Source organism: Pituophis catenifer, unplaced genomic scaffold (genome assembly GCF_029215685.1).
Source record: "Pituophis catenifer annectens isolate HBS135680 unplaced genomic scaffold, rPitCat1.0.hap2 SCAF_12, whole genome shotgun sequence".
Taxonomy (NCBI): Eukaryota; Metazoa; Chordata; class Lepidosauria; order Squamata; family Colubridae; genus Pituophis; species Pituophis catenifer.
In genome coordinates, this window is record NW_027256892.1 from 350161 (window position 1) to 376894 (window position 26734).

The 26734-nt window shown below is 42.9% G+C and overlaps 1 protein-coding gene across 1 annotated transcript in view; it reads right to left on the reverse strand.

The window, feature by feature from the left end:
* Nucleotides 1-26734, reverse strand: part of PDLIM2 (PDZ and LIM domain 2) — an 86442-nt gene that overhangs the window by 8827 nt on the left and 50881 nt on the right. Inside the window, exons 7-8 of the mRNA XM_070952503.1 lie at nucleotides 12082-12242; nucleotides 762-907 (exon numbers count right to left, since the gene is read on the reverse strand). Coding sequence (XP_070808604.1) covers nucleotides 762-907; nucleotides 12082-12242 — 307 coding nt within the window. The remainder of the gene's footprint in view (nucleotides 1-761; nucleotides 908-12081; nucleotides 12243-26734) is intronic.

Genomic DNA, 26734 nt, shown 5'->3' on the forward strand with positions numbered 1-26734 from the left:
TTATAACTCAATAAAAAAACTGTTATAAACTGGAAGGAACAAGACTTTTATCCCAGGAGATTATTACCTGGTAGCAATGAGTTCCAAAGGCTGCTCTACCAAATTTAATGTTGGCATATAAATCAAATTAAAAAAAAAAATGTTACCAAGTTTCTCAATTTTTTTTCCCCCCTCGGCTTGGTTTGTTCTATCTTATTTCCACCCTCACCTTGTGATTTTGAAAAGGACAAGCCCGTTTTACGCTATCCGTCCTAACCAGAAACATTTTCCTTAAGCTAATCTTATTTTGCAAGCGTGTTATTTCCATAGGAGCCTTGGTAGTACAGTGGTTTAATGCACCCTGTGTAATTAACACAGCTTCCTGCAATTTCTGCAGGTTCGAATCTTACCAGGCTCAAGGTTGACTCAGCCTTCCATCCTTTCTAAGGTAGGTGAAATGAGGACCCAGTTTGTGGGGGCAATAAGCTGACTTTGTATAAATATACAAAAGTATGAAGGCTATTGCTTAACGCATTGTAAGCCGCCCTGAGTCTCCGGAGAAGGGCGGCATATAAATCAAATAAAAATAAATAATAATAATAATAATAATAATAATAATAATAATAATAATAATAATAATAAATAACGCAACACAAAAAAAAACATGACTACAGCATGGGAATAGGTTTGGCTTAAAATGCAAAGCCCATTTGTGCCATTTGTCTTCCTTCCTTCCATCCATCCATAGACAAGAGCCCTGTCCATCCTCTTGCCTCTGTCACCTTTTTCATCCAATTCCAGAGCCACCTGGAGCAGGCGGAAAGTGCTGGACTGCCGTGGCACAGCCCTTGTATCACGATTTTCCTGCATCAACTTGTAGACCTCGGAGTCTCCTTCCAAATGGTGCATCGTTGGCTCCGTATCCAAACTAGAGACACAAAACAGGTGCAGTCAGGTTTAGGATGAAGTGGGGAGGGGGGGGGGAAATAAATATTGGATTAAATTATGATTTTATTGTACTTGTTTCTTAACTTGTGTTCGCCGCCCTGAGTCCTTCGGGAGAACGGCGGCATATAAATACATGTAATAAATAAATAATAAATAAATATCTCAAGGTTTTCATCCAGGAGGACAGGACAAGCTAGTATTTCATCCCTTTACAGAGCCTGAAAGAAGAGGGATGGTTGGGAGAGACGAGAGTATGGCCTAAGTGCAATCCTTGTAGGCTGCTCTTAAGCTACAGGTCTCCAGAGCAGTGATGAGTTGTTTCCAGTTCGCACCGGTTCGCAAGAACCGGTAGTCAAAATTTGTAGTAGTTCGGAGAACTGGTAATAACATTGGCTGGCCACGCCCCCAAACCGGTCCCGGCCCAATCGCCCTCACTTACCCCGCCCACCTCATCAGAGGCTTTTTTTTTTCTTTTAAAAGCATTTTTTCTACAACCCCTTCGGCCGAAAAAATGCTTTTAAAAGTGAAAAAAAAAAAGCCTCTGATGATCGTGCGGCTCAGCTGGGATCATCAGAGGCTTCTAAAAGCGTTTTTTTCTGCAACCTCTTCGGCCGAAGAGGTTGTAGAAAAAAAAAATGCCTTTAAAAGCCTCTGGTGATCCCAGCTTGAGTTGCCTGATTGTCAGAGGCTTCTAAAAGCATTTTTTTCCTGCAACCTCTTAAGGTTGTAGAAAAAATGCTTTGAAAAGTTAAAAAAAAAAAAAGTTAGCCACGCCCACCCAGTCACATTACCCCCACCAAGTCACGCCCATAAAATAAGCCACGCCCACGGAACCGGTAGTAAAAAATTTTAGAATCCACCCCTGCTCCACAGGTACAGGTGGATTCATGAAGCCACTTCTTTTGACCATGGAGCTCATGGAGGACTTCCCTTGCTGCAGACAGGACAAGATTTCAAAAGTGACTCTTCTCTATCCAGGTTTGAAGTCAGAAAAATGTTGCTCTCTCAACCCTTTCACTGTTAAAGAAGTATCTCCAGTACTTCTGCTCTCTATCTTTTCCTCTCTGGAAACTAGATCCACCACGACCAGCAGAAGAAGTCAATGAAGGAGACTCCTTGAGACACGCAAATAGGTAGATAGCAGAGAGGCTCTCCCATTAGCTGAGCCCAAAGGGAAAAGCTTATCTCCCATCCAGACGTGTCCTTCAAAGCAGTGGTGAAATCCAATTTTTTTTACTACCGGTTCTGTGGGCGTGGCTTGGTGGGCATGGCAGGGGAAGGGTACTACAAAATCTCTGTTCCCACCCCACTCAAGGGGAAGGATATTGCAAAATCTCCGTTCCCACCCCACTCCAGGGAAGGATACTGCAAAATCCCCATTCCCTCCCCATTCTGGGGCCAGCCAGAGGTGGTATTTTCCGGTTCTCCTAACTACTCAAAATTTCCGCTACTGGTTCTCCAGAACCTGTCAGAACCTGCTGGATTTCACCCCTGCTTCAAAGCTTGGCTCACCTACAGAAAACGGATCGTTTTGTAGGTGCACACGAGTACAGGTAGTACCTGCACCGCTTCTTTCTGCCAGAACCAGCCCCCCGGAGAGTCTAACCAGGTTTAGGAAGGCTGCGGATTAACCCTCCCAAGCAATAGCTAATTCGGTAGCCCTCTCACCCCAATTTTTTTCTCTCTTTCTCTGGTCCTCGGAGTTGCTCGGAGTCAGAGTGTCTTGCTGTCTTTCTCGTTCTGAAAGGCAGAACACTCCCTCAAGTTACAACCCTTAGACCTGCCCTGTCTCGACCTTCGTCAGCAGCTCTGACTGAAGTGTGGATTAACCCTCGCACTTCCTGGCTCAGTTAAGAAGTACAGTAAAGGATGCCTAGAAAGTACGTTTTGCAGATCTGGCGGGGGCTTAGACACAATATAACAGGAAGAGGGCTTCCTAACAGGAAGGGAACTTTTCCCCCAGAACAAAAACGAGTTAGTTAGTTAAGTTTCCTTTATTGATTAGCTCTTCCGTCATATCAAAGTTAATAGACTGTTTACTGCTGACCTCACCCCATTCCTAACAGGTCTGTAAGGGACGTGCATAAGCATACCATAATGCCTACCATCCCTGTCCTAATGTTCTTTAATTGTATTCATTTTATGTTTTCAATTCATGCTTATACGTATATATATTATCTAATACGTACTCGACAAATAAATAAATAAATAAAAAATAATGCCTTGGTAAGGCCACTGCATCCAATTTTGGTCACCATGATGTAAAAAAGATGTGGAGACTCTAGAAAGGGTGCAGAGAAGAGCAACAAAGATGAGTAGGAGACTGGAAGCTAAAACATTTGAAGAACGGTTGCAGGAACTGGGTACGTCTAGTCTAATGAAGAGAAGGACTAGGGGAGACATGATAGCTGTGTTCCAATATCTCAGGGGCTGCCCCAAAGAAGAGGGAGTCAAGCTATTCTCCAAAGCATCTGAGAGTAGGACAAGAAGCAATGGGTGGAAACTAATCAAGAAGAGAAGTAACTTAGAACTAAGAAATTTCCTGACAGTGAGAACAATTAATCAGTGGAACAACTTGCCTCCAGAAGCTGGAAATGCTCCAACACTGGAAGTTTTAAAGAAGATGTTGGATAACCACTTGTCTGAAGTGGTGTAGGGTTTCCTGCCTAAACAGGAGGTTGGACTAGAAGACCTCCAAGGTCCCTTCCAATTCTGCTATGCTATGCTATGCTATGCTATGCTATGCTATGCTATGCTATGCTATGCTATGCTATGCTATGCTATGCTATGCTATGCTATGCTCTGCTATGCTAAAGTGGAATGTTCCAGATACAAATCTTATTACTAAAATCTGGTAAAAACAATTTAAAATGGAATCGGAATAAAATACAGTTTAAACTGAAATAGGAATAAAATACAGTTTAAACTGAAACTGGAATAAAATACAATAATTTAATATATAGATAAATAAAATATGATAAAATTATATTTTGGTATCACTGCTACAATCTACCCCAATCGGTCCCACCCCAAAATGAGTAAAAAAGGACAAACGCTCCTAGATAGAAAAATGTATCTTCTTTTACCCATCTCCAGCAAAGAACACCATGGGAATTCAACTGTCAGCTTCTCTGAGATGTAAGCAAAATTTATCAGCTTGGAGATAAATATAATCTCATGTTCTAACTACCGTACTTTTGGCGATTCAGAAACTTAGGGAGGGAATTTGAAAGGGAGGAAGGAAAGAAAGAAAGGAAGGGAGGAGGGAGGGAGGGAGGGAGGGAGGGAGAAAGGAAGGAAGGAAGGAAGGAGGGAGGGAGGGAAGGAAGGAAGGAAGGAAGGATGGAAGGAAGGAAGGAAGAAAGAAAGAAAGAAAGAAAGAAAGAAAGAAAGAAAGAAAGAAAGAAAGAAAGAAAGAAAGAAAGAAAGAAAGAAAGAAAGAAAGAAAGAAAAACTTTTTCATCTCTCCTAAACTAACAGTTTGGCTGGGCTTCTGGGTGTTTGTTTTTGGGTTTTCTGGCAGAGGGGAAATCAATCTAAAATGGAAGTCATGATTTCAGAGATAAAATGCCTACTCTCGGTTCTCAGGTACCAAAACGGAGGGGCGGTTTTGAGGGGGAGAATTATCTGAGGTACATTTTCTGTTAAGATGGCAGTGGCCCTACTCAGTGATGGGATTCAGCCGGTTCGCACCACTTCGGGAGAACCGGTTGTTAACTTTCTGAGCAGTTTGGCGAACTGGTTGTTGGAAGAAATCATTAGGACAGAGAACCGGTTGTTAAATTATTTGAATCCCACCCCTGGCTCTACTGTATGTTTTCTTGAACAATTAAGAGCCAGCATGTCATAACTAGGAAAGATCATCAGAACAGAAACAAAGTATGGGGCACGATCGATGGCTCTCAACTTTTCCTGCGTCTGTAAAGACTTTTAGAAGAACGCATTAAAAAGTATCAGTGGAATTGTCATCTTCCTTTTTCCTTTTTAGGACTCTAATTAAAAGAAAACACATCAATATAACCGTTAGCGCAAACTGCAGATGTACAATGCGGACAACTGTTTCAGTGCAACCTCTCAATTAGCCACTGGCTCTTGTTTTATTTTCCTAGTAATTTTATTAAGATTTTTTTTTAGAAAGAACAATAAAAGATATTTGAAGGGAGGGAATTTGAAAGGGAGGTAGGAAAGAAAGAAAGAAAGGAAGGAAGGAGGGAGGGAGGGAGGGGGGAGGAAGGAAGGAAGGAAAGAAAGAAAGACAGAAAGAAAAAGAAAGAAAGAAAGAAAGAAAGAAAGAAAGAAAGAAAGAAAGAAAGAAAGAAAGAAAGAAAGAAAGAAAGAAAGGAGGAAGATAAAAAGAAGCTACCCACCCCTTTAAGAAAATACGATTCAGATTCATTGCTGTCATTTTATTTTGAAATGAAAACACCACAATTCATAAACATTAGGTAACCCAAAACAGGGTGGATAAAAATCAATGATTTTTAAAAAAAAATAAAAAAAAATCAGATTTTTTTTATTTAAATCGGATTTTTTTTTATTTAAATCGGATTTTTTTGATTTTTATCGAATTTATTTTAATAAAAAACTTTTGGGGTAAAAATCTATCGTAAGATAGTTTTCTATTTAAGATACATAATTTAGTTTGTTCAGCATGAAATGGAGCTTAGTTCTGTAGCATGAGGCTGTATATTCTGCAACACTGGGACTATCGGTGAGTCAACAGCGGGTCAAAGGAGTAGCAGAGATGACAGTTGCTCTTTAAAAATTATGATTTAAATCGAGTTGATTTAAATCAAGCCTTTTTACTAGTGATTTAAATCATGATTTAAATTGTGATTTAAATCAACTCGATTTAAATCAAATCCACCCTGACACAAAATGCAGGAAGCTGCCTTATTCAGCCAGGCCAATTGTCTCTATGGTAGTGTTTACTCCAAGTGGTACCAGCCTTCCAGTTCCTAAGTCTTTACTATCATTGTTTGCGAGCAGGTGTTCAACTATGCCTGAATAATGGCAGGAATGGGTTTGCCGGTTTTTCTGTTTTGAATGGGTAGTGAAGATTTGAAAAACCTTTCTCTGGGAAGGCCATTGAAACAAACAGGTGCTATTCCTGTGCTGAAAAATGAACAATGCCCCAAGAGCTGCACACGAAAACATACGATATAGACTTAACTTGGGGAAGCTGAAAAACATCTATCGGAAAAACAGCTCACACTGGACCAGCATGGCAGATTGTGGTCTATCACCTTCAACGAAGAGGCTGCCATCTTGGGATGGATTTATTTGGACTGGGCATATGCCAATACTATTAAACGTATTTTTCAGATTATAAGACGCACCTAAATTTAGAAGAGGAAAACAAAAAAAAAAAAAAAAAAAGGTTTTGGCCTCCCTTTTTTTCTGGCCCTTTTCTAGGCTTTTTTTGGCTCGTTTTCAAGGCATTTTTTGGCCCATTTTCAAGGCTTTTTTTGGCCCGTTTTCAAGGCATTTTTTGGCCCGTTTTCAAGGCTTTTTTTGGCCCATTTCAAGGCTTTTTTGGCCCATTTTCAAGGCTTTTTTCGGCCCATTTCAAGGCTTTTTTGGCCCATTTTGGGGGCGTTTTTGGCCCATTTTTAGGGCTTTTTTAAGCCTGTTTCCGAGGCTTTTTGGAGCCATTTTTGGGACTTTTTTGGGCCCGTTTTCAAGGCTTTTTTGGCCCGTTTTCAAGGCTTTTTTGGCCCATTTCAAGGCTTTTTTGGCCCATTTTCAAGGCTTTTTTCGGCCCATTTTGGGGGCGTTTTTGGCCCATATTCAGGGCTTTTTTCAGCCTGTTTCCGAGGCTTTTTGGAGCCGTTTTGGGGGCTTTTTTTGGCCTGTTTTCGAGGCTTTTTTTGGCCTGTTTTTTCCAAAAAAACAGGCCAAAAAAGAGCCTCAAAAACAGGCCAAAAAAGCCCCGAACACAGGCCGAAAAAAGCCTCAAAAATAGGTCAAAAAAAGGCCTGAAAAAAGGGTGTGTGGCGGGCAAAAAAAATGACTGGCAGGTGAGCGGGGCTTCGGCAATATTCAGTCTATAAGACGCACAGACATTTTCGCACCCTTTTGGGAGACAAAAAAGTGTGTCTTATAGTCCGAAAAATATGGTACATCAGTGTACAAACTCCACTCTCTCTGACAATGACTACGTTCATAGATTTAGTTCAAGGCAGTCACGCCCAAATCCTTGTCAATAGCTTTTTATGCTGCTTCTTGAAGAGACTTGTGTATCAATAATAAAAAAAGGGAAAGACACACATGCCCTTCCTTTTATCAATAAGGAAGGAGCCGAAAACACACACAAAGGAAGGGCGTGTGGTTTGGCAGTGCAAAGATGAAAGTGGTGACTTGGATAATTCGGATCAAAATAGAGCTACTTGGATTGAGCTACTTCTGGCTAACATAGTCTCTTCAATTTACTGGCTAATAAACGGGGTCAGACAGGCTTCCCCTAACCCGGCACCCTCCAAAAAGATTAGATTCCTACTCTCTAGGTTTTGAAGTATTTCTAGCAGGACTACCAGATTCTGTAACATCTTTCACGGGTCGGCAACCTTAAACACTCGAGTCACAAAGGTCCTAACCGGAAGCCCCCTGTTCAATTCTGGAGCCGACCAGAAGTCCGGTTTCCCCATCATAGAGTCTCTTAGCGTGGTGTCTTTTTTCCTCTGCTGACCGGAAGTCCGGTTCCCCCACCATAGAGTCTCCTCCTAGCGCGGCGTCCTTTTTCCTCTACCTGTCCGAACCAAAAGCCCTATCAAGTGTGAAGCTGATTGGCGACAGGGAACTGCAGCAGAGGGATGAAAGAGCCACATGCGGCTCCGGAGCTGCGGGTTGCCGACCCCTGCCCTAGGCCATCCATCTGGTAAACTCACAAGATTCATTTTTCTCGCCATGTACATGTATACATCCAAACTAGACTGTGGTGTTTCTCTGTGTCATATAATATATGTGGGTATGTGCATTATTTATTTATTTTGTTGTTGTTGTTGTTGTTGTTGTTGTTGTTGTTGTTGTTGTTGTTGTTATTATTATTATTATTATTATTATTATTATTATTATTATTATTATTCTCTTTTAATGACCCCATAATCCCTTGCATCAGGGTGGAGTCAGGGCAACTGAATGGAGGCTGAGGGTTTACTGGCCGGATGCCCTTCCTGTTGCCAATGCAGAGTTCGCAGCTGATATTTACTCATTGTGCCCAGAGAGAGAAACATCTGGCACTACCTGGGATCGAACTCACAGCCTCCCGATTGTGAGGCGAGAGCTCCACCTCTAAGCCACTGCACCACTCATTTATTGGATAATTCGGATCAAAATAGAGCTACTTCGATTGAGCTACTTCTGGCTAACATAGTCTCTTCAATCTACTGGCTAATAAATGGGGAAAGAGCCTTGGTAGTACAGTGGTCTAAGGCACCCTGTTATTAAGCTGTTATTAAGACCAGCTGCCTGCAATTACTGCAGGTTCGAATCTCGCCAGGCTCAAGGTTGACTCAGCCTTCCATCCTTTCTAAGGTAGGTAAATTGAGGACCTAGTTTGTGGGGGGCAATAAGCTGACTTTGTATAAATATACGAAAGGATGAAGGCTATTGCTGAGCACATTGTAAGCCGCCCTGAGTCTCCGGAGAAGGGCGGCATATAAATCTAAATAAAATAAATAAAAAAATTATTTTGTAATAAATATTACACAATATTGTAATACATAAGCTATATTTTTGTGTGGTGTACATCGGAGACCCTTTGAGAGCTGTACGCGACGAAATTTCATTTTAATGTATGCCGATTAGTGTACATTTAAAGTGACAAAGTTATTCTAAGTTCTAAGTCAGGTCTACCTTGTTGCCAAGGGACAAAGAAATGGGAGGGACCGAATTTGGGAGGTCAGGGGCCATGCCTACATTCCTTTGTGGACTTTGCCTGGGGACAGGTGTTTTCACCTTCCTGGTATGACGGCTATACTTTCCTGATACCAAAAGGCCTAAAAATAGCCTCTCGTGGCTTCGGCATCCTCAAGACAATTTTCTAGATTTCCGGTTGACCACTTAGCATCATTCATAGAAGGGCTGTTACAAATCGATTATTTTCTGAACTCCCGTGAAGCAATTCCTTTTCTTTCAAAGAATCCTGGCTTTCCAGCACCAGGAAGAAAGTAATACAGTACCCGTTCACATACATATGTATACAGATATTTCCTCAACTTACAAACATTTGCTTAGTGACTGTTGGAAGTTACAACGGCACTGGAAAACGTGACTCACAACTAGTCTTCACACATACACACACACACTACCATCGCAGCATCCTAGTAGTCAGGTGATCAAAATGCTTTCCTCCTCTTTCTCTCTCTCTTCTCTCTCTCCCTCCCTCCCTTCTCTTCTCTCTTCACTCCCTCTCTCCTCTACCCCTCTCCTCTCTGTCTCCCTCCCTCCCTCTCTTCTCTCCCTCCCTCTCACTGCTTTCTCTCTTCTCTTCACTCCCTCCCTCCTCTTTCCCTCTTCTCTCTCTCCCCCTCCCTCTCTTCTCTCTTCACTCCCTCTCTCCTCTCCCCCTCTCCTCTCTCTCCCTCCCTCCTCTCCCTCTCCTCTCCCCTTCTTCCCTCCCTCTCCTCTCTCCCTCCCTCCCTCTCCTCCTCCCTCCCTTCTCTCCCTCCCTCTCACTGCTTTCTCTCTTCTCTCTTCACTCCCTCCCTCCTTTCCCTCTTCTCTCTCTTCCCCTCCCTCTCTTCTCTCTTCACTCCCTCTCTCCTCTCCCCCTCTCCTCTCTTTCCCTCCCTCCTCTCCCTCTCCTCTCCCCTTCTTCCCTCCCTCTCCTCTCTCCCTCCCTCCCTCTCCTCCTCCCTCCCTTCTCTCCCTCCCTCTCACTGCTTTGTCTCTTCTCTCTTCACTCCCTCCCTCCTTTCCCTCTTCTCTCTTCCCCTCCCCTCCCCCTCTTCTCTTCACTCCCTCTCTCCCCCTCTGCTCTCTCCCTCCCTCCTCTCCCCCTCCTCTCCCCCTCCTTCCCTCCCTCCCTCTCACTGCTTTCTCTCTTCTCTCTTCACTCCCTCCCTCCTTCCTCTTCTCTCTCTCTCCCTCCTCTCCTCTCTCCCTCCCTCCTTCCCTTCCTCTCTTCTCTCTCTCCCTTCCTCCTCTCCTCCCCTCTCCTCTCTCCCTCCCTCCTTCCCGTCCTCTCCTCTCTCTCTCTCCCTCCCTCCTCGTCTCTCCCTCCCTCCTTCCCTTCCTCTCTTCTATCTCCCCCTCCCCTCCTCTTTCCCTCTCTTCTCTCTCTCTCTCCCCCTCCCTCCTCTCTCTCCCCCTCTCTTCACTCTCCCTCCTCTCTCTCTACCCTCCCCCCCTCTCTCTGTGTACACACCTTCACTCCTGGTTGCTTTTGAGGTCCAGAGTTAGTAACGGAGCCAGAATTCCTGCCACTAACCATCAGAACGATGAGATTCTCCCTAAGACTTTAGAAGGCTGACTACAATCAGACCAGACAATCAAACGAAATAAATCAGTGGTTTGACTCCAAGGAGCTAAATCAGACCCAGATGCAACTGATCCCCAACTGCATCTCCTCACAACTTGCTCTGACTTCAGTACTAATTTGAAAGCTGGTAAACGGGAAGATCTTCCACCTTTGTTTCTCTCCACCTCCCTGAACTTATTCTCTCCTCTGGCACACCATTAAAAAGATACTGTTGGGGGAAAAAATTTAGTTAAAATAATTCATCCATTTATATTTCTCCCCACTCCTCCACGGAAACTTGGAAAGGCAATTTAAGTCTTCTCTCTTTTTTTTTAAAGCCTCACTGCTGCAAAGTACAAAGTGTTGGAACATCTACAGAAGGGGTGAAGTGCTCCCGGTTCGGACCGGATCACCCGATCCAGTAGTGATGGAGGCGGGTGGTTCGGAGAATCGGTAGCAAAAATCCCTGCGCCCCCACCCCCCCCATGCCCAGCTGAGCCGCACGATCATCAGAGGCTTTTTTTTTTTACTTTTAAAAGCATTTTTTTCTGCAACCTCTTCAGCCGAAGAGATTGTAGAAAAAATCCTTTTAAAAGTTAAAAAAAAAAAGTTGGCCACGCCCACCCAGTCACATTACCCCCACCACCACCAAGCCATGCCCACAGAACCAGTAGTAACAAATTTTACATTTCACCACTGATCTACAGATACCGTGTTTCCCCAAAAATAAGAACCCTGTCTTATATTTTTTTGAACCCTGAAATAAGCGCTTGGCCTTATTGCCATGCGCTCAAAAGCCCGATTGGGCTTATTATCAGGGGGATGTCTTATTTTGGGGGAAACAGGGTAGAATCTAAATGTCAATCCCATACATATCTTAACTAATTGTTATGGCCATTCAATGCTAAACCAGCATCATTTCTTATATGGCAAGAGAGAAAAAACTTGCTCGGAGAAAACAAGCCATAGCATACTATATTTTGAACAAGGATCTCCTGGGTTGAAAGTGTCCAAACTTGGCAACTTTAAGACTAGGAGGAGCGGAGGAGAAAATATTGGAGAGCAGTTAAAACTAAACTGTGATCCAGCCATTAAATAAGGTTAGGAGTGGAGGGAAGCATCCCAGGAAATCAGCTTACCAAACTGTAATCCAGTTAAAAATAAACCTAGGAGGAGTGAAGGAGATATCTTAGAAGTAAATTTTAAAGTGAATTGATTTTGAAATGTAAGAGAGGAGTAAAATACTTTGTGTTGATTTTTAGATGCAATTTTGAAGAAATACTGATTGAATTTGGGTCTTTGAAGTAAGGGAAATATATGAAATACTGATTGTTAAAATGACAAATGAATATTATAAAAAGCTGTTTAGATTTGGAATTTAAGATTTAGGGTGATATTTAATAGAATGTTAAATGTTAGAAGAAGATGTTAGATTGAATGGAAAAATTGGGTTTAGAACTTTTTTTTTCCTTTTTATTTATTTTTTCTTCTTTTTTCCTTCTTTAAGATGTAATGGATGAAATTTGGAATCTGTATTTATTTTATACCGGATCAAACTTTTGCTCTAAAAAGTTATGTTTTATGTTATAAACATAAAATAAAAAAAAAAATCAAAAAAAAAAAAAAAGACTGGTGGACTTCAACTCCCAGAATTCTCCAGCCAGTCATGAAGTCCATTAAGTGGCCAAAGTTACCTGTAACTGCGGTTATAGGAAGATGGACTTCTTTCTTGGTCCTTCCTGATCTCCCAAGGGTTGGAGAAGGAGTATCTACCAGGAGATGGAGAGCCGTTTAAGGGAGGCAGCACTGTCACGGGAGACTCTCTGGAATGGGTGAAGCTCCTTTGTTCTGGCATCTGATGTAGTGGAAAAGAGACAGTAGGATGACATTACGTAGAAAAGGCCACTAAGATGGCTAACAAAGGTGACTGCCACTATCAATCACAAAATATCTTGCAAATATAACTTTTTATAACAGATAGAACTAAACTGATATTATATGTGTATGTGCCTGTGTGTATATCTATCTATCTATCTATCTATCTATCTATCTATCTATCTATCTATCTATCTATCATCTATCTTACCAACCTACATCTATCTATCTATCTATCTATCTATCTATCTATCTATCTATCTATCTTACCTACCTCTATCTATCTATCTATCTATCTATCTATCTTACCTATATCTATCTATCTATCTATCTATCTATCTATCTATCTATCTATCTATCTATCTTACCTACCTCTATCTATCTATCTATCTATCTATCTATCTATCTATCATCTATCTATCTATCTATCTATCTATCTATCTATCTATCTATCATCTATCTTACCTACCTACCTCTATCTATCTATCTATCTATCTATCTATCTATCTATCTATCTTACCTACCTCTATCTATCTATCTATCTATCTATCTATCTATCTATCTATCTATCTATCTTACCTACCTCTATCTATCTATCTATCTATCTATCTATCTATCTATCTATCTATCTTCTTTCAATCTACCTACCTACCTACCTACCTACCTACCGGTATCTATCTATCTATCTATCTATCTATCTATCTATCTATCTATCTATCTTCTTTCAATCTACCTACCTACCTACCTACCGGTATCTACCTACCGATATCTGTCTGTCTGTCTGTTTGTCCATCTATCTATCCATCCATCTATCCTATCAACTTTATCCTATCGACTCCATCCATCCTCCATCCCCCAACCCTCATCTTCCATCTCTCTCCATATATCTCTCCATATATATATATATCACCTTTGTTATTTTACAAATAACTCAAGGCAGTGAACAAACCTAACTCTCTTTCTCCCTCCTCTTTTCCCCACAACAACAACAACAACCCTGTGAGGTGGATTAGGCTGGCTTTCATGCCTAAAGCAGGACTTGGAACTCACAGTTGCTCAATTTGCTACAGCATAGAAGCTCCCCAATTACAGGTATTCAGTTTTGCAAACTTTCATTATTCAACCTCCAGGGACCAAGCTGTTTGTCTTTTTAGGAGGGATGCTAAAACAAATGGTGATAAATTCTAGTAACATAGGCGTGAGGCTAAAAGACAGACTGATCCCTGTGCATTTCAGCAGTCTGTCCTACAAAAATATACAATAATCTCACAACCCACATTCTCCTAGGTAGGACCTAGAGCAACGATAGTGAACCTTTAGGGTTTGGTTCAGAATTCTCTTTCTCTGTCTGTCTCTCTCTCTGTGTTTCTGTGTCTCTCTTTCTTTCTCTCTCTGTGTCTCTCTGTGTCTCTCTCTATCTCTGTCTGTCTCTCTCTGTGTGTCTCTCTCTCTCTGTCTGTCTCTCTGTCTGTCTCTCTGTCTGTCTGTCTGTCTCTCTCTCTCTCTCTCTCTCTCTCTCTGTGTCTCTCTGTCTCTCTCTCTCTCTTTCTCTGTGTTTCTATCTCTGTCTCTGTGTCTCTCTCTCTCTCTGTCTCTCTGTGTCTCTCTGTGTCTCTCTCTTTCTCTTTCTCTCTCTCTCTGTGTTTCTGTGTCTCTCTTTCTCTCTCTCTCTCTGGGTCTGTGTCTCTATCTCTGTCTCTCTTTCTCTGTGTCTCTCTGTGTCTCTCTGTCTCTCTCTCTGTGTCTCTCTCTGTCTCTGTCTCTCTGTCTCTCTTTCTCTCTGTGTGTGTTTCTGTCTCTGTCTCTCTGTCTCTCTCTATCTGTCTTTCTCTGTGTGTCTCTCTCTCTGTCTCTGTCTCTGTCTCTCTCTGTCTCTCTCTCTCTCTTTCTCTCTGTGTCTCTCACTCACTCACTCACTCACTCACTCACTCACTCACTCACTCACACATACACACACACATGGACAAAAGAGAAACAATTCTCTATCTCCCCCATATCTAGGCCACCTGAACTACAAGCACTTGGCTTCGGGTGTTGATAAATGCTGGAGTGTCACCCAAAATGTCATGATGTGTCACCTTTGACAGGTAAGCCCTAAGTTTGCCATCCCTGTCTTAGATCCTAATTAAAAAACGAAAGATACTTAAGGCTGAGTTTAACCAAGCAATCCAAATTCTGCATCAAGAAAAGGCAAGATTTGGCAGCCTAAACAAACGATGGGCGAAGTTAGATAAATAACCACACCGGAAGGAAGGAAGGAAAACGGGACCGTTAAAAGGGATAGGGGGTAAAATATCTCACCCTCCCATAACCACAGGAATGCAATCTGACCAACTGGCTGTGAAGATTTCAGTAAGCCTTGTCAGCAATCTTTCAAATAAATCTCTCTCAACCAGCCACGGAAGCTAGAAATATGTTTTTACAAAACTCTGCAAGTCTCAAGAGGCCAACCTGCATATCTAATATCCCTGGATTTTCTCCATCCTTATAACTGTTACGTAGGCACATCAACAGAGATGGTCAAGTTCTATCAAGTCTAAATGTTCCTCACAGAACCACTTCACCCTTAATCCCGTAATCCCCTGATAAGCCAAAATCTGTCCTGCGGAACAGAATGCAAGCTTTCTATTGTGAGTAGAATAGTTGTTGGGTTGTTGTTGGTTTTCTTTGGGTGGACACGAAACTAAAGACGGAAAGAAACCTCTTTTCAACTTTTATCACAAACCAGAAGTGAGAATCCTCATCAATACTGTTTTAAAAGCTGTTAAACATTTTTAAATGCATGTATCTGAGAAAGAGAGGTACTAAAGATATCGACTTATCATGGCTTATTATCGATAATTTATTAAGACTAGCCAAAGGGAAAAATCTTGAGAATTCTGTACAACTCCTACCATCAATCTTTACAGGATTTTAACATTAATTGCAAAGAAGAGCAATTAAGATGATTAAAGGCCTGGAGGCTAAAACATATTAAAAACGGTTGGAGGATTTGGGTCTGGCTACTCTAGAGAAAAAAAGGACAAGAGGGGACATGATAGCAATATTGCAATATTTGAGGGGCTGCCACAAAGAAGAGGAGGTCAAGCCTTGGTAGAACAGTGGTTTAATGCACCCTGTTATTAACACAGCTGCCTGCAATTTCTGCAGGTTCGAATCTTACCAGGCTCAAGATTGACTCAGCCTTCCATCCTTTCTAAGGTAGGTTAAATGAGGACCCAGTTTGTGGGGGCAATAAGCTGACTTTGTATAAATATACAAAAGTATGAAGGCTATTGCTTAGCGCATTGTAAGCCGCCCTGAGTCTCCGGAGAAGGGCGGCATATAAATCAAATTAAAAAAAAAATATTATTTTCCAAAGCCCCTGAGGGCAGGACAAGAAACAATGGATGGGAACTAATCAAGGAGAGAAGCAACCTGGAATGAAGGAGAAACTTCCTAACCGTGAGGACAATTAACCAGTAGGATAGCTTTGCCTTCAAAGGTTGGAGGTTTTTAAAGAAGAGACTGGACAGTCACTTGTCTGAAATGATATAGGACAGGGATCTGCAACCTTAAACACTCAAAGAGCCATTTGGATCCATTTCCCACAGAAAAGAAAACACTGGGAACCACAAAACCCTTCTGGTGCCTGACTATTTCTTGAGTGGTCACAAAACTAGCATATGTAATTGAATTAAATGTTCTGTTTTCTTCTGAAACTTTTCTTTTCTTGGTTCATGGTTGGTCTGTCGGGGGTTGAAAAGCTCAATAAATCACATGCCGGCGAGTGTCGCACATTGGCGGTTGTGATGCATATTTTGAGGGACGGGGAGCTGCAGCAGAGGGGTGAAAGAGCCACATGCGGCTCCAGAGCCGCAGGTTGCTAACCCCTGGTATAGGATCTCTTGCTTGAGCAGGAGGCTGGACTAGAAGACCTCCAAGGTCCCTTCCAGCTCTATTCTGATTCTAATTTCAAAGCCAAATGCAATCAAGCAGATAAGGAAGGTTGTCATGCCAGACATACCTGACTACATCTTTGTGTAGAGACTTGGAATGCTCTTATTTCATTCCCAGTTCCCTCCCTGTAGAATGCCAACTGATAGAAGGGTTATCTACACCACGACGACTGCTAACTACTGTGCAAAGATAGTTAACGGTAGTAGGGACCCCATCCAGGGGTGAAATCCAAAATTTTTCCCTACTGGTTCTGCGGGCATGGCTTGTTGGGCGTGGGAGGGGAAGAATATTGCAAAATTTCTATTCCCACCCCACCCCACTCTGGGGCCAGCCAGAGGTGGCATTTGCCGGTTCTCCGAACTACTCAAAATTTCCGCTACCGGTTCTCCAGAACCTGTTAGAACCTGCTGGATTTCACCCCTGACCCCATCCCAACACCACAAAGTCAACCACAGTCAGTCTTCTTCTCCATCCATTTCCACAGACTTTAGAAGACCTGCGTTACCTCACCAGAAGAAAATGTGCGAAGGTCTTTGAAGCAAGCTACATTAGATAGTATTATCGGAACAAAGGCAGCCACTTGCGCTAGGGAGTATTCCAGATTTGGCTCCTGAATAGTGCTAAAATTAAATGTGTAGCCCATACACAACTCATTTCCTGAAAGGGTGTGTGTGGGGGTGGGGGCAGGGACACATTCTTGGATGGTTAACTCATCCTTGTTAATCCTTGCCCTGAAGCCTCGGGTGGACCTATCTGATGGCCTGATGGGGCAACATATAGTCCAAAAGTCATCCTTCTGGATCTCTCAGACAAAGCCAGCTCCTGACCAGAAGAGGGCACTCGAATTTTTCCAGTTTCTCCGGCACTGATGGGAGCCAAATTAGAAAGGGCTACAAGAATAGCAAAGATGTTCCCTGGTAATTCACCGAAATGTTGGAAATGCAAGAATAACTATGGAACATACTATAATCTCTGGTGGACTTGTCCAGTGGCAAAACAATTTTGGGCCAAAGTTAAAAAACTTTTAGAAGAGATAATATAGAAACCAGTAAAGGGAGAGCCAGAGCAATTTCTACTAGGGATTCCAATAGAAAATTATACAAAAGAAATACAGTATTTAACACTACCTATATTAACAGCAGCTCGCATAATATATGCGCAAAACTGGAAGAAGGAATGTCCACCAACAGAAGAGGATCTAATTAAAAAAATCCTCGAATGTGCAGAGATGGACAAGCTCACAAAGGAACTTAAGGAAAGAGAGGACACAGATTACTATAGAGTATGGTGCAGATGGTATGATTGGTGGGAGAAAAGGAAAAATGAAAAAAAAAGGAATAAAGGAAAAAAGGGGGAATTGAAATAATACCTTATTGTTTATTTTTGTGATAATATTGCTTGAATGTGCTGAAGATCAAAGGAAAGAGAAGTCGACATAATAGGAAATTAGATTATTTAAGTAGATTAAGATAAAGTTAGAATATATGTAAATAATAAGAAAGGATCACCTTAAAAGAGCTGTAAACAACGGAAAAATGATACGTATTTATGTGTTGTTTGTTTTGTGTTTGTTTTAATGTGTTTAAAATAAAAAACTTTTTTTAAAAAAAGAAGGGCTACAATACCAACTACAGCGGGAAAGAACAAAAAGGAAGAGTGAACAGTTTAATCCACTGAGTGTGTTAATCGGAGAAAGCAGCTTAGGTAATATTACAGGGCAGGATGGAGGTGTGTGACAATCCTTTGGGGCTTAATTGTGGTTTTAAGTCTTAAATAGTACCTGTATTTAAGATGGGGAAGTATCAGCAGGAAAGGTGGCTAAAACTTTGGAGGTATGAACCTTGCAAAAGATGCCTTATCATTGTTTTCTCGAGTACCCAAATCTGGGATTTAGCTCTTGTCCGTCGTCTGCAATTCCTTTTCAATCTCCCATCTTGTACAACTATAGCAATTTGCCTTAGCAACAACTATAAACTACTTTCACACTCTTTTTAGAAATTTGTATCAAACTGAGCTTTAGTTGGTTGGTCTATTTGCATCAAAAACAATTTCACTAAAATACACCACTAGTAACCAGAGCTGGAAAATGGTGATCTTCTTTGCCGAGTTCCCAAAATCCAACTAATTTTCCTTGGCCAACTTGGGTGCCACAAGAGATACAACAACTTTGCATCAAGGTTATCACAAACAGCTCAGGCCATCAATGCTGGTAGCAAGACTGTAGTTCAGTATCAAAGTTCTGGATATTAAACAAATCTCAGGTGTAATTCTCAGCATCTTCAGGTAGAAGTACCAGGGAAGAAATGATGCAAAAGATCTTTACTGAAGATCTTGGAGAATTAGACAGACAGAGAGTCTGACTGAGTCATCTTTCTACGTTAAGTACCAATTTTATTCCTAACAGGGCAAAGAAAGAATTTCCATTCCATCTTAAGAGAAGCTGTAAGGGTTCGGATTGTACTGTCGAAAATATTACATCGAAAGCAGGCAAGATAAAAATCACTCCCGATTAGGAAAATACCGAATAGCGAAACGAGAAGTAGTTTCACTAATGACTCAACGTTTTTTAGAAGTTCTGAATTGCTCGACTGGGAAACAAGAATGCTTTGCTGACTGCTGGGGGCTATAGGTTTCCTTTGGCTTAATTCGTGCCAACTCCACCCGTTTCTAGCCAAAAACAGAGGTGGCTGCGGTGACGCATGGCGTTGCTTTATCATGACTGAATTATTAGAAGTGGCTCCACGTGGAGCTCCCTCTGAAATACATCCAGAAATTTCAAAGAGGTCCTATAATGCTCCTAACTGGAATTAATCATTATGAACATGTAACTCCCTTAGCTCTGTGTTCATGATTTACTTTGGGTCCGATTCAGAGCGCTAAGTCAGCTTCCAATGGTTAAGGGTGGGGCTACTGAAAGGATGGCCTCCTCGCCTATAAGCTCCTTGGCTCATTAAGATCTTCTGGAAATGCAGAACCAGCATTGTTTTCACAAGACAAAACATCTGGATAGGACTAGAGAGACACCCCAGAGATCTGACTAAGGACGGTTGACAAAGCCAGAGGGTTACACACTATTGACTTGAAGGAGGTGGTCCCTGCTGAGATGTTTTTTTTTTAAAAAAAAACATTTCGGAAACCAGCAGAAAATGGCACAACTGATTTTTTTTTTTTGGATGATAACATCTGCTTAATTTCAGTGACGTAACTGGTGAAAGCAGAAAAGAAATTGCTTTGGGGGCTACAATTTCCCCTCCCCTCATGCAAACCGTTGTATGCTCGAAGAACTCTTGATGAATGAGAATTGTCTGCAAGGGTTTAGATGGATGGAGCCTTTGAGAAGATAATTCGCACTCTCCCTTTTTAAGCCGTGAAGGACTATCATAGGTATGTGGAAGAGTCACATTAATGGACTTGTTGTTTGCATAGTACACAGGACGGAGTCAGGCCTAAATTCCTGCCTTGTGTTTTCACTGCTCCCTATTTCGGTTGGCTAACCTTCTCCAAGTCACCAAGGAATGGCGGCTTATTATTATTCTCCCCTTATTCCTTTCAACTGCTAGAACAGTTTGGATGGAAAAAACAAAAGTGTCAAAGGATTTGCTAAATGGGGATAATCTGATAATCTGGTATAAATTCAGGGTTCGAAGTATGATAGCACACCGGCTCATATATCTTCTAGTATTGGTTTTTGAACTTGAGTTGTTATCCCCAAATCGGACACCCCTCAATTACAATCAACGAAACGCCTATCTCACTTTCTTCAGCGTTTACATTTCTGGGTTTTTCAGACCAGCCTGTTCCTTCTCATTTCTCCCGATTTGAGCCGTTCCTTAACTAAATACCCCCCTCCTCCCCACCGGCAAATTTGCTTGCCAATAGAAGCCAGGAGCATTGTGATCTGGGCCAGCTGGCAGCAGGCCACATCCATTTTAACTACCCACATCAGCCTCAACAGAGCTTCCCCATATGTTTGAGATTCAGCTGGCTGCTGTAGAGGATTTAATCCAGCATCAAACAACAGGGACCTTTGGAGAGGCCTACCCGTGAATGCATAATATTCATGGCAGCTCTAATGGGACACCTACCTTCTCCAGTGCTATGTTAGCCTTAGTAAAGCCTGAAAAGTACCCCTGGCAGAATCCACCAGAATGACAATTCTCCACTCAGGTAAACACACTTAGGTAAGAAAAACCAAAAGTACACATATAAACTGGACCAGGCTTAATAGCAGTAACCATGAGGGGGATCTTGGAGTCTTAGTGGACAACCAGTTAAAAGATGAGCCAACAGTGTGCAGAGGCAGCCAAAAAAAGCCAATGCAATCCTAAATTGCATTAACAGAGGGATGCAATCAAGATCAAGGGAGGTACTAATACCACTCTATAAAGCCTTAGTAAGACCACACCTAGAGTACTGCATCCAGTTTTGGTCACCACACTATAAAAAAGATGTTGAAACTCTAGCGAAAGTGCAGAGGAGGGCAACCAGGATGATTCAGTGACTGGAGGCTAAAACATATGAAGAACGGGTACAGGAACTGGGCATGGCTAGTCGAGCCATGTTAAGCCGAGCCGAGGTGGCGCAATGGTTAGGGTGCAGTACTGCAGCTACTTCAGCCGACTGCTAGTTCAGCAGATCAGCGGATCAAATCTCACCGGCTCAAGGTTGACTCAGCCTTCCATCCTTCCGAGGTGGGTAAAATGAGGACCCAGATTGTTAGGGGGCAATACGCTATTTAGTATACTGTCTTTGGTGTAAGCCGCCCAGAGTCCTCGGAGAGTGGGCGGCATAGAAATATGAATAATAAAAATAAATAAATAAATGGTCTAGTGAAGAGAAGGACCAGGGGAGACAGGATAGCAGTCTTCCAATATTTGAGGGGCTGCCACAGAGAGGAATGGGTCAACCTGAAGGCTAGACAAGGAATAATGGACGGAAAGGGGCCTTGGAAATCTTTTGGTCCAATGCTCTGTTCAAGCAGGAGACCCTATACCAGTGATGGCTAACCTTTTTGCCATCACGTGCCAGGAAGGGGGGGGGGGGCAAGGGAGGTTTGCCCGTGCATGTGCCACACCCATAATTCTATGTGCCCCGCCACGCACATGCGAGCACAACCCCCCTTCCCCCCCCACTCCTGGCACGCAATAGCGCGGTAGGCCCGTTTTTCTTTCTCACCTGGCTCCAGATCCTCTCAATGCATCTGGGGAGGGCGAAAACAGCCTTCCCCACCCCCTTGGAGGACGGAAGTTGATAAACGGGCCATTTCAGGCCTCCAAGGGGGTGGGGAAGGCTGTTTTCGCCCTCCCCAGATGCATAGAGAGGATCTGGAGCCAGGGAGAAAGAAAAACGGGCCTCCCCCCCCCCCCAGGCCCTCTTCTGGTGGGCCCAAAAGGGCCGAAAATCAGCTGACAGAGCTGAGCTGGCGTGCCAGGCAACATGACTCCATGTGCCACCTGTGGCATGTGTGCCATAGGTTCGCCATCATGGCCCTATACCATTCTGGACAAATGGCAGTCCAAGCTCTTCTTAAAAATCTCAATCGATGGAACACGTCCAACTTCTGAAGGCAAGCCCTTCCTCTGAAAGTGGAAATTCCTCCACTTTCTCTTTAATGGTCTTCCATCTGTTACTTCTTGTCCTGCCCTCAGATGCTTTGGAATCTAGCTCAACACCCTTTTCTCCATGAGAGCCCCTCAAATATTGGAAGACTGATATCACGTCACCTCTAATCCTTCTCTTAAGTTAGATCCGACAAACCTAGTTTGATGCATTTTACATGACGCTCACTCTTTTCTGACCCGCATCTTTTAAATGCTGGGGGTGCTTGCTTTGCCCCTTTTCTTCCCAACCTCTAGCAGCTTCTTCATCTAAAGACATATTTTTTGCTAGACAAATAGTAAATCCTCCTTGGCAGTCCCAGCTGCATCTGCTTAAAAACCTTGGAGACAGAAGGAAGGGAGGGAGAAAGTCCTTCCTAAATAAGAACAAATGTTTCTGGGAAGAGCAGACTGCAGGAGTCTTCACAGAAAGACCCTCATCAGCATTGGTTATGATCTCCCTTAACCCCCCTATCCCACCCAAGAAACAAAGGAATTTGGAAGAATAGACAATTTCAAAAGAGACAGTCTAGTCTAGTCTTCGTCAACTTGGTACACTGTTATGTCAGATGTCCCATCAAGCTGTTCCTCCTGAGTGGCCTCCTTTCCTCTCTAATGAGGACCTCTGATTCTTGACCCCAGAATACCTACCTATCTTAAAGGTAAAGTTAAAGGTTCCCCTTGCACATACATGCTAGTCATTCCTGACTCTAGGGGGCGGTGCTCATCTCCGTTTCAAAGCCAAAGATTCAGCACTGTCCGAAGATGTCTCCATGGTCATGTGGCCGGCATGACTCAATGCCAAAGGTACACGGAACGCTGTTATCTTCCCACCAAAAGTGGTCCCTATTTTTCTACTTGCATTTTTTTTAATGTGCTTTTGAACTGCTAGGTTGGCAGAAGCTGGGACAAGTCACGGGAGCTCACCCCGTTACGCGGCACTAGGGATTCAAACCGCTGAACTTTCAATCGACAAGCTCAGTGTCCTCTGAGCCCTCTTTCATCAATCTTTTCATATTGATCTGTGGGCTTTTGTTAAATCATTTCCATTTTCTTAGAGACCCTGTAGGCAAAAATATATCATTCTCTGGAATGCAACTCATCCAGCAACCGCTTCGGAGACAAATCTTAAATCTGCTGCCTTTTTATAGTCTATTCTGATCTAGAAGACAATAGTTTAACTGGTCAGACAAGGAAAAGACAATAGAATCACCAGTCTAATGTTAATAGCATGATTTGTTGAACGATGTTAGTAAACTTAAGCTGTCAGTAAAAACAGTATTAGGGACGCAGTGCCTCAGTGGCTAAGACACTGAGCTTTCGATCGAAAGGTTGGCAGTTCAGCGGTTCGAATCCCTAGTGTCGCGTAACGGGGTGAGCTCCCGTTACTTGTCCCAGCTTCTGCCAACCTAGCAGTTCGAAAGCACGTAAAAAATGCAAGTAGAAAAATAGGGACCACCTTTGGTGAGAGGGGAACAGCGTTCCATGCACCTTTGGCGTTGAGTCATGTCGTCCATGTGACCATAGAGACGTCTTCAGACAGCACAGGCTCTTTGGTTTTGAAACGGAGATTATCAACACCCCTTAGAGTCGGGAACAACTAGCACGTATGTGCATGGGGAACCTTTACCTTTAAAGACAGTAGCCCCCTGATGTATCTACATCTGAGATACTGATCAATGAAGCTTTATCCCAGCTTAGAAAGGGATAACTGTACCGGAATATGGAGTTCGGTGCCTGACATGGTTAGGAAGCTGGGTTGACAATCAACAAGCCCACATTCGGGACCCGAGTGCTGCTCTCGCCATTTGCTCCAGCTCCTGCCAACCTAGCAGTTCGAAACTATGTAAAAATGCAAGTAGATAAATAGGTACCACATTGATGGGTTGATTAATGGGGACATGATGTCACAACTGGGCATCCCCTAGGCCAGAGGTCACCAACCTTTTGGACCTCAGGGACCACTAAATTCATAATTTGAAATCCCGTGGACCACTAACATGATCTGTCTAATGACCAGCTGGGTGGGTGTGGCTAGGTGGTCATGTGACTGGGTGGGCGTGACCAACTCGTCTACCCGCACGGGCTCCTTAGGGCCCCAATAGGAAGCAGTTGTTGGAGCTAGGCAGCCACCGTGAGAAAGAGTTGGCAAAACAGCTCATTTCAAATTGGATCTGGCCGAGAAGGAGGCTCAGCAGAAGCACCTCACTGAGGACTACGAGCATAGGCTTTCCAAGCAGAGGGAAGACCTGTGGGAGTGCAAGATCAGGTACCGGCGCCTGGAGGCTCAGCAGGCTGAGATGGTCAGCCAGTTCCAGGCCATGATGCAGTCCCACTGGAACAAGGCCCTCCGACTCTTCGCCACCAACGGCGCTTCCCTCCAGCCTTCGCCCAAAGCCCCACACCAGGAGGCCGAAAAAGACCCCAAGTCGGAATTTCTGCCCCCCTCCAACCCACACAAAAAGACCCCGAAGGGGGAGACTCTCTGCAGCAACACAAACATTTATGGCACATATCTGTCCCAGGGGCCGTAGTCTGATTTAGTGCAATATTAAAAATGCAAATAATTTTTCTGCAGACCACCAAAATTTTCTCACGGACCATCAGTGATCCGCTTGCCTTAGGCAATGCTGATGTCACCACTGGGCTTATCCCATAAGCAGTTGAGACTGCTTTTAGAGAGGCTGTGATATGCCTATTTTTGAGAACACACTGTAATTTTTCATTTATTTCTCATCCCCAAATGAGAAAGAAACGCTGCCTCCAATTTCAATAATCCTGGTTAGAAGCGCTTTCAAAGACCACATAGAGAGGGAAGGGGAAGGAATTTGTTTTCCATTTTCCCATATTGCTTTAATATATGGTCATTCAAGACAGTGAGTTGGCAATTGAGTCAATGCAGTCAAAATAAATCTTCACCTAAACCCCAAGTCATGTATGGAATTTTCTGCCACAGAAACAAAATGGCTGCCGACTCGGAGGTCTAATCCTTTTCTTGTTTATTCCCCCTCTTTTCTTGTTATGTTATTTTTTAAGATCAACAGTGGGCTTCCTATATTTTATTTTCAACCCTTCTTCAGGCTTTCCTTCGAGATGAAGGAGCTGGAAAAAAAAAATTCTGAATAAATAAGAACAAATTCAGAAAGGAGGCATGGTTTCTCCCTTGCGGAGAAGAGGTGGTATTCAGCAGGTTTTGACCAGTTCTGGAGAACCGGTAGCGGAAATTTTGAGTAGTTCGGAGAACTGGTAACTACCACCTCTGACTGGCCCTGCCCCCATCTATTCTCTGCCTCCCGAGTCCTAGCTGATCGGGAGGGAATGGGGATTTTGCAGTATCCTTCCCCTGGAGTGGGGAGGGAATGGGGATTTTGCAGTATCCTTCCCCTGGAGTGGGGAGGGAATGAAGATTTTGCAGTATCTTCCCCTGTAGTGGGGAGGGAATGGAGATTTTGCAGTATCCTTCCCCTGCCCTGCCCACCAAGACATGCCCTGCCCACCAAGACACACCCACAGAACCGGTAGTAAAAAAATTTGAATCCCACCACTGCACAGGACCTCACTGGGTAAAAGGCCACCACCTGGGGAAGATTTTAGTTGAACCCTGGACTAAATGAATCTTACTTCCTCCCATGTATCTCTCTAGGCATCCAAACTATCTGAATATTACAAGAACAAAAGGACATCTATAGCAATCTAGAAGGAGCTTCTTCCTTGTTCTGGAACTTAAGCTGAACAGAGCGTTCTAGAAGTAACATTAAGTCCCGCGGTCTCCCTTTCTGGGAAGCTGCCCTGTTAAGGAATTTTCTGGGGGAAGTAAGATAAAGGAGAACCAGCCAGGCCCAAACATCAGATCATTAGCCTCCAACCTTCAAATTTGAGCCCTCAGCTCAAGGCAACAGCTGGGTTGGAGGAGGTCAACCTAAAACAGGGCCAAGAACTAAAGCAAATAAATATTGGAAGGGAAAGAAAATGATGAGGAGAAGGCAAGACCTTGTAGAGCTGGGATGACTAAGATGCCAGCTGGCAAGCAGTATGTTTTGGGCCAACCTCTCCTCCCAAAAATTTGGGCTCGAAAAACAGCCCCAGAATATATCAAAAACACAGACAGACCGGTCAGCGGAGCCAAAGCAAGCAAACAAACAAGAATTCCAACCCAAAAGAGCAACAGCAGAGGGAAATGCCAGGACACACGGGCATGGAGACAAGACCTCAAAGACCATAGGAGGAGAGGAGAGGCAGAAAAAGTTCCTTAGCAGGGCAGAAGCATTCCAGAAGATCACCCTGGGAAGTTGGCTTACAAACTCAGAAAACGTTCAGTACAACAACTTGCAAGGAGAAAGTGCGGCCAACGAGTTACATATCTGTATTGTGGAAGTAATCACAATGTTCATCGTTAACTACAAGTCAACAACGACGAGTGCTTTCAATGGTTCGGAGAGTTCCAGGTTCATTAAACTCGTTGTCATTTTCACACAAAGACATTTCGTGACTTATCTTCCCCCTTAGCGCAGGCGAAAGACCGAAGCTGAGAACGTGTCTAAGGCAGGGTGGATAAAAATCAATGATTTTTTTTTAAAAAAATAAAAAAAAATCCGGTTTTTTTAATTTAAATCGGATTTTTTTGATTTAAATCGGATTTTTTTTTTTATTTTTATCGAATTTATTTTAATAAAAAACTTTTGGGGTAAAAATCTATCATGAGATAGTTTTCTATTTAAGATACATAAATAATTTAGTTTATTCAGCATGAAATGGAGCTTAGTTATGTAGCATGAGGCTGTATATTCTGCAACATTGGGACTATCGGTGAGTCAACAGTGGGTCAAAGGAGTAGCAGAGATGACAGTTGCTCTTTAAAAATTATGATTTAAATCGAGTTGATTTAAATCAAGCCTTTTTACTAGTGATTTAAATCATGATTTAAATTGTGATTTAA